The sequence below is a fragment of the Rana temporaria genome, chromosome 12 (genome assembly GCF_905171775.1).
Source record: "Rana temporaria chromosome 12, aRanTem1.1, whole genome shotgun sequence".
Taxonomy (NCBI): domain Eukaryota; kingdom Metazoa; phylum Chordata; class Amphibia; order Anura; family Ranidae; genus Rana; species Rana temporaria.
The window spans coordinates 139,327,964-139,336,612 of record NC_053500.1 but is presented as its reverse complement, the minus strand read 5'-3'; the positions used below and the strand labels follow the sequence as shown (position 1 = coordinate 139,336,612).

At 51.0% G+C, this 8,649-nt stretch overlaps 1 protein-coding gene across 1 annotated transcript; it reads right to left on the bottom strand.

Moving 5' to 3' along the window:
• Positions 1–970: 970 nt before the first annotated feature.
• Positions 971–8,602, bottom strand: CCDC137 (coiled-coil domain containing 137). The gene is made up of 6 exons (XM_040330969.1): positions 8,406–8,602; positions 6,930–7,054; positions 5,103–5,349; positions 3,358–3,440; positions 3,075–3,154; positions 971–1,932 (listed from the first exon to the last, which is right to left on the bottom strand). The coding sequence occupies exons 1-6, from the start codon at positions 8,492–8,494 to the stop codon at positions 1,714–1,716; spliced, it is 843 nt and encodes a 280-aa protein (XP_040186903.1). The 5' UTR covers positions 8,495–8,602; the 3' UTR covers positions 971–1,713.
• Between the last annotated feature and the right edge of the window lie 47 nt (positions 8,603–8,649).

Here is an 8,649-nt window from a genome sequence, read left to right as displayed (position 1 = left end):
GCGCGGGGATCAAGCAGGGAGGACGCCGGACCCGACGAAGAGGACACCCGAAACCGCAGACGGACACCGGACCCGACGAGGCCGCCGCGCAAGACATCAAAACTGTAAGTACTAAAATGTTTTTTTACAGGAATGTCGGGTCCACTTTAGGGGTGCGCGCTATACGCCGGAGCGCGCAATACCCCGATAAATACGGTACTCGAGTATAAGCCGAGTTTTTCAGCACTTTTTTTTTTGTGCTGAAAATGCCCCCCTCGGCTTATACTCGAGTTACCTTTTTTGCGCCTGATCTCCCAGAATTTGGGGACCTGGTACCGGCCGGCTGTAGGGCCCCTGGACCCCAAACTTGGCACACATGTAGCCCCACTCTTCCTCTACAAGTGTGCAATGGTTATTGTCCGGGGGACCTACGACCGGGGAGCACCGATTTTTCAAATCCGGGCACCCCTTCCATAGACTCCCATGTTAAACGGTCATTTCTCCGGTAAATTTGGAGACCCGGTATCAGCCAGTTGTAGGTCCCCCTAGACCCCAAATTTGGCACACATGTAGCACCACTCTTCCTCTACAAGTGTGCAAAAGTTGTTATCCGGGGAACCTACGGCCGGAGAACACCGATTTTTTTTAAGCTGGGCGCCCCTTTCATAGACTCCCATGTTAAACGGTAATTTCTCCGGTAACTTTAAGGACCCAGTACCAGCCGGTCGTAGGTGCCCTGGACCTTGGCGCACATGTAGCCCCCATTTCTCCTCTACAAGTGTGCAAAGTTTGTTGTCTGGGGGACCTACAGCTGGGGAGCACCAATTTTTCAAAGCCGGGGACACCCTTCCATAGACTCCCATGTTAAACGGTCATTTCTCCGGTAACTTTGGGGACCCGGTACCAGCTGGTCATAGACTCCCATGTTAAACGTCAGTCTAGTCACGGGCACAGTGAGGCATGCAGATGGACACCCTAGGCTTATACCCAAGTCAATAAGTTTTCCCATTTTTTTGTGGTAAAATTAGATGCCTCGGCTTATATTCGAGTATATACGGTACATTGGTTTTATAAAATAAAGACGCCTTTGATGGAGTGCGGCAGTTCAGGAGTTTTTTTCTCTTTCTTTCCGTCATGCCTGGGAACGTCAGAATTTTACAATGCCTCATGGGATGTGTAGTTCCACAACAGCTGGAGGGCCGTCGTTTTGGAGATCCCTGTCCTTGACCATGGAGAGGGCCCGGGAATCTTCTAGTCCTCAGCCAGCTCTATGAAAACCCGGCACCACCGCTGGATCAAATACTGGGCTCCCCAATTGCATATGTGTGGGGGGGTGATAGTATAGAGATTGCCAGTCATGCCCCTTACCCAGTCCTCCTGATAGGCAGTCCTCGATGTGGGGCGGAGTCTGATGGGCACTCCTAGAAGTAGGGGGGGGGATATTTGTAAAATCCGCAACGTGACCCTAAAAGTTTTGGAGATACTGATCTAGAACATCAGCCCACCAAAACGCAACATGACAGCACATTATTAAAAATGAACGCAACATGGCAGCACTTTTTACAGAGGTACCCATCAATCATGGGCTATGCCCGCCCTTAACTGCCGGAGGTCTTAGATGACAATGTGGTCAGATGTACTCAGGATGTGTACCAGTTCCAATCAGAGAACCCTCCCATCTGTCCACAGAAAAATGGTCCTATAAACTGTCCACATCAGACCAGAGATGGTCCCTCATGTGTGGGGAGATCTGGAGGGTTTGGGACCAGATCTGGAGGGTTTGGAACCGGCGGCTTGCTGCAGTCTTCTCTTCTTCAGCTCCCGGTAGGCGTTGACGACCCGCTCGCGCTCTTCCTCTACTATTCTCTTCCTGGCCATAGACATGGGAGGAGGATTGGACGGAGCGCTCCCCTTGTCGAAGAATTTCGTCAGGAAAAGCTGTTTCTCTCCTGCCTATAAAAATAAATAAATAAAAGATGTCTTTTAGATCTCATTTCTACACGCATAGCAGTGACTTCATATGGATATAATATATGATAAAAACACAAAAAACAGGGGGCGGTCAGAGACTGCAGACGCGGGTACAGGAATTGGTGAAGGCTAGACATATGAAAAACAAACACTCTCCTTCAGTCCAGAGCTGCCCCCCAGAGTACTTTCTCTAAACCACTAGCTTTTTAGATTTAATGGTGGTTGCAGGAGACAGGACAGAGACTGCAGACGCGGGTGCAGGAGACAGGACAGAGACTGCGGGTGCAGAAAACAGGACAGAGACTGCGGGTGCAGAAAACAGGACAGAGACTGCGGGTGCAGAAAACAGGACAGAGACTGCGGGTGCAGAAAACAGGACAGAGACTGCAGGCACGCTACAGGAGACAGGACAGAGACTGCAGGCACGCTACAGGAGACAGGACAGAGACTGCAGGCACGCTACAGGAGACAGGACAGAGACTGCAGGCACGCTACAGGAGACAGGACAGAGACTGCAGGCACGCTACAGGAGACAGGACAGAGACTGCAGGCACGCTACAGGAGACAGGACAGAGACTGCAGGCACGCTACAGGAGACAGGACAGAGACTGCAGGCACGCTACAGGAGACAGGACAGAGACTGCAGGCACGCTACAGGAGACAGGACAGAGACTGCAGGCACGAGACAGGACAGAGACTGCAGGCACGCTACAGGAATTGGTGAGGGCTGGGGGACATGCTTCTGGAGACATATTACATGGGACTGCGAGACATCATTACTATAACAGGACAATAGGGAAACAGATTAGTGTCTGCAGGGGCCCAAGGGACACGCAAAAAGTGCCAAAAAGGACCACAGGTTTGGCACAGGGCTTTAATACCCAGGCTCGTCTTGGACTCATCCACTGGAGGAGCATAAAAATAAAAAAAATGTATATAACAAGGAAATAAAATATATAAAACTATATGTATTTATTCTTGTTTTTGGTAGGCGGTGAGGGCAACTAGAGTTCCATTAGCTGTATATTGCACAGCAGCAGGAAAAACAAAATATCAAAAAATGCACAAGATATAAAAGTGTACAAAACGTCAGACTCCACGTGGAATACGTTCCGTACATTTACCTTTTTTTCGGCTGGACCTTTTCTTGGCCTCACTGTCAGAACCGGGGGCTCCATCACTACTTCACCGAACATCACTTCATCTGTTCAAGAAAAAAAATTGTCACTCGTTAGAATGCGGGAAACCAGTAAAAAGAAAGAATGGAGGTAACCATTTCCTTTTTTTTTTTAAGGGGTGTGAAATTGTTTTTTATTTCATAAATACGTTTGTCTAAAGTTCATTTACGCTTCAGATCTTTCACCAATGGCAATTTATTAAAAAAAGAAAAGAAACTCTACACTTTACCTTTGAACATTTCCTCTTCCAGACGAGCCACTTTTTTCTCCTCCTTTCGCCGAACAAATTTATCCAAACACTTCCGATCAAACCTGCGAGGCAGACGAGGTTCATTAGAACCGGAACATTCCGATTATTAGGTCCAAAAAACAAAAAAAAAACGCACTGTGACAAAATTTACCCCTTCAATAGCGGGCACCGTCACCCCCTTCCTGCCCAGGCCAATGTTCAGCGCTGTCACACTTTGAATGACAATTGCGCGGTCATGCAACACTGTACCCATAAGACATTATCACTTTTTTCTCCCACAATTACAGATTTCTTTTGATGGCATTTAATCACCGCTGGGGTTTTTATTTTTTGGTAAACAAATGGGAAAAAAAATAAATAAAAAAAAAAGAGAAAAGATTTTTCTCGTTGGTTATAGAATTTTACAAAATTTGGCAATTTTCTCCGTCACTGGGGTGCGCTGATGTGGCTGCACTGACAAAATAAGTAGTAAACCCTCTTATCAAATTTGGCCAAGGAAGCAGCCATCTTGGCCTCCGTTTAATCTTCAACTGCCATGATGCTGCGCATGTGATCCATTATGACACCAGCCATCGGAGGGTTTGACAGTTTGTTTGAGAGCGCAACCAATGCAACGATGGCCACCAATGAGGCTGCACTGATGAAGAGGCGGCGCCACCGCTGGCCACAAATAAAGAGGCGGCGCCACCGCTGGCCACAAATAAAGAGGCGGCGCCACCGCTGGCCACAAATAAAGAGGCGGCGCCACCGCTGGCCATCGGTGGCGCCTCGTAATTAGTGGCCATCGGTGGCGCCTCGTAATTAGTGGCCATCGGTGGCGCCTCGTAATTAGTGGCCACTAATTACGAGGCGCCACCGATGGCCACTAATTACGAGGCGCCACCGATGGCCACTAATTACGAGGCGCCACCGATGGCCACTAATTACGAGGCGCCACCGATGGCCACTAATTACGAGGCGCCACCGCTGGCCACTAATTATGAGGCGCCACCGCTGGCCACTAATTATGAACAGTGCCCCGATTATTAGTGTAAAATGACACAGGAAAGCTGGTATCAGCTTTCCTTTCTTCAGATGGCGACAGCGGAGAGGAAATATAATTTGTTTATATGTGTTGAGCTGTGATTGGACACTGCTGATCACATGGTAGTGAGCCAACGTCATCGGCTCTTCTCCCTTAAATCGGCAATGCGCTGTGTCCAAGGGTCAGACGCGGGCATGCGCAGCAAGAATGGGTGGGTGGACGTCGTATGACATCCTCCCACAAAAGCGGTCCCGCCCAGCCGTCATTCTACAATAAGCCGGGGGGGGGGGGGGGGGGGGGCAGTAAATCACCTTAACGGACTCTAAATATAGCGTCAAATAAAAAAAATCTACAATGCAGTTGTCAGTGGCATTAACATTTCCATTACCCGTTGATCCTGCCAGTGAATGTGTTTATTTTTCATTTTTGTGCAGCGTGCCCGCCCCCCCCATGCCTCTGCTGCAGCTAATCAAGCACAGCTCATGTTACAGTAGCCAGAGAATGACAGCTGTAAATCCAAAAGGGGGATAATATGTGAAGCTCCCGAGTGGGGGGAGGGCAGCCCACATTTACAGCCCAACAAACGTGATTGGATAGCTCTAGAGCCGCACAGATCACCTTTGCTGGCTCTGAAAAAAAATACACCAAGCTGGAACCGGAGAATGAAAACAAAGCAGCGTTCTTATTGGGGGGGACTTACTTCTTCCTCTTCTCAGACTTCTGCTTCTTTGGGACCTCCACCTCCTCCTTCTTGGGAAGCTCTCCCTTATCGTCCAGCTCCATCTCAGGCTGGCGCTCCAGCTGGTTCTTGGTGAGGAAGAGCACATGCTGGGTCTCCCGGTTCATGCGGTTCAGGTAGGCGCCCACCGTTTCGTTTCTCTCCCTCTTGAACTTCGGCACCGGAATGTCCGTCTGCAACCCTTCATTTTGTGGCCTTGGTTTCCGCGCTGAAAGAAATGAACGGGACGGTCAGCTGAAATACAAAAACGGCTTTCAAACTCCCTCAAATCGTTACACTGGCCATTATTTTTGTTCTGCTTTTTAAAAAACACCAACTTCAGGGACAACATGTTCACTAGCTGCCTAATATATCCCACCTACTTTCTGATGTCATTGTCACCAGATCATCAATGTGATCACGTCACCTGTCGGTGGTCAGAATGTTATGGCTTAGATTGGTGGATATGTGGAGAGAGCCTTTAACCCCTTCCATACCGGGGGGCACTTATACACCTTCCCGCCCAGACCAAATTTTCAGCTGTCGCAATTTGAATGACAATTGCGCGGTCATGCTACGCTGTACCCAAACTAATTTTTTATCATTTTCCCACAAATAGAGCTTTCTTTTGGTGGTATTTGATCACCTCTGCGATTTTTATTTTCTGCAAAAAAAATAAAAAAATTACCGAAAATTTAGAAAAAATGTTTTTTTTGTTTCTGTTATAAAACATTGTAAATAAGTACGTTTTCTCCTTCACTGATGGGCACTGATGGTACTGCACTGATGGGCACTGATGGTACTGCACTGATGGGCACTGCACTGATAAGGCGGCACTGATGGGCACCAATGAGGCGGCACGGATGGGCACCAATGAGGCGGCACGGATGGGCACTGATAGGCGGCACGGATGGGCACTGATAGGCGGCACGGATGGGCACTGATAGGCGGCACGGATGGGCACTGATAGGCGGCACGGATGGGCACTGATAGGCGGCACGGATGGGCACTGATAGGCGGCACGGATGGGCACTGATAGGCGGCACGGATGGGCACTGATAGGCGGCACGGATGGGCACTGATAGGCGGCACGGATGGGCACTGATAGGCGGCACGGATGGGCACTGATAGGCGGCACGGATGGGCACTATTGTAATTGTTGTACTAATGGATGCCAATCAATGCCTTCCAATCAGTGATGCCCATTGTGGGCACTGATTGGCATCCATTGCGGCACTGATTGGCATCCATTTTTTGTGTTCTCTTTTTGTGTCCTCATCCCTGGTGGTCTAGGGTGGCATACTTTTTTTTTTTTTATCCCTGGTGGTCTAGTGGGCATCCCTGGTGGTCCAGTGGGCATCTTCGGGGGGGGGGCTGTGCTGATAATCGATCAGCACAAACCCCCCCTGTCAGAGGAGCAGCCGATCGGCTCTCCTCTACTCGTGTCTGACAGACGCGAGTGAGGAAAAGCCGATTACCGGCTTTTGCTGTTTACATCGTGATCAGCCGTGATTGGACACGGCTGATCACGTGGTAAAGAGTCTCCGTGAGAGACTCTTTACCTTGATCGGTGTTGCGGAGGTGTCAGACTGACACCTTGCAACAACGATCGCCGCGATGCCCGCCCCCGAGGGCTCAGAATCCTGAGGACGTCATATGACGTCCAGTCAGGATTCTACAACCACTTTGCCGACGTCAATCTGTCATTGGCGGGCGGCAAGTTGAAAGATTGGAATTACCCTCAAGCAACAAAATAATTGCCCCCCCCCCCCCCCCCAATAATTGATGACGACACAACACATGGCATACCTTGCTTCCTCTTTTTCTTTGGTTTGTTCATCTCCATCCGGCTCCTCATAATCTCTCGCAGCTTGAATGGGATTTCCTGAGTATCCAAATGCTCGGGTTTGGAATTTGTCTTTTTCTTTACATTTCTAGAAGGAAGAAAATAAATAAAGATCCAATATAGTGACAGATATTGTATTCTGGTAACTAGAGAGGGGGAAACTAGAAGGGGGGAAACTAGAAGGGGGGAAACTAGAAGGGGGGAAACTAGAAGGGGGGAAACTAGAAGGGGGGAAACTAGAAGGGGGGAAACTAGAAGGGGGGAAACTAGAAGGGGCAACACCCCCACCCCCCTTGCATAATGTCAGCATAAGTTTCATTCATCACTACTCCCAGCCCGCTGTCCCCACCATAGTCACACATCACACTGGGGCTATGGAGAGCCGACTTCCAAGGAGGGGTTTTGGATGGAGTGGAGAGGGATTAGAACCTCTGTCAGGTTTAATTGCCGTGCCCCCATTAGGGAGAATCACTCTCTCTATTCCTTCTATTTACCGTTATCAAAAGTGAAGGAAAATCCCAAATTTTGGGTTGTCACCACAACAGGAACAGGAGGAGGAATCTTCCAATGGGGACACTAGCTCTGATGACAACCACTTTGGAGGGAATTCCTTTCACTTCCTGTTGTGGCAATGAAACGGGAAGTGAAGGGAGATCACTACAATGGGGATACAGATATGGAAAAGCAATCTGACTGGGGGTTATAACCCTCCCTTACTCGATTCGAAATAAAACAAAACTAAAGTTCTGACTTCAGCTGCAAAGTGTGATCAATAACACAACAGAAAGAGAGGACCATACACCCCCTCCCCCATGCAGACCTTGTCCCCTGGGCACTCCTCCGGGCACGTCGCCCTGCCTGGGCACCCCATCTCACCTGGGCACCCCCCGGACATGCCGTCCCACCTAGGAATGTAGCCACACGGGCACGCCGTCCCACCTGGGCACCCCTCCGTGCACGTCGCCCCACCAGGACACCCCATCTCACCTGGGCACAACCCAGGCATGCCGTCCCACCTGGGCACATCGCCCCACCTGGGCACCCCCGGGCACGCCATCCCACCTGGGCACGCAGCCACCTGGGCACCCCTCCAGGCACGCCACCCCTCCGGCCGGACATGCCGTCCCACCTGGGCACGCCATCCCACCTGGGCACGCCATCCCACCTGGGCACGCCTCCAGGCACGTCACCCCTCCGGCCGGGCATGCCGTCCCACCTGGGCACATCGCCACACCTGGGCACGCCATCCCACCTGGGCACGCAGCCACCCCTCCGGCCGGGCATGCCGTCACACCTGGGCACCCCTCCGGGCATGCCGTCCCACCTGGGCACGCACCACCTGGGCACCCTTACGGACACTGTACCAGAAGCCTCAATACCCGCCACAGAGAATCCACCCGACTTCCATCCCCTCCCCCGGCCCTGTGCCTGTCACTCACCCGCGGGGACGCTCCGCACCGGCCCGGGCAGCCGGTCCAGTCGCTTTATTGCCCGGTCCAGCCGCTTTATTCCCCGGTCTTTTCCCCATCACAGCAGCAGCTACGTTCCGTACACACAACACGTGGGATTAGTTACACGGCGCTCTTCCGTCCCCTTCATTACACGTCATCGTGAAACCGCCCTATCGGCTTGCCCAGGCACGCCGTCGCCATCATTGACTCTTGCACTGCTCAGGGAGAAGCC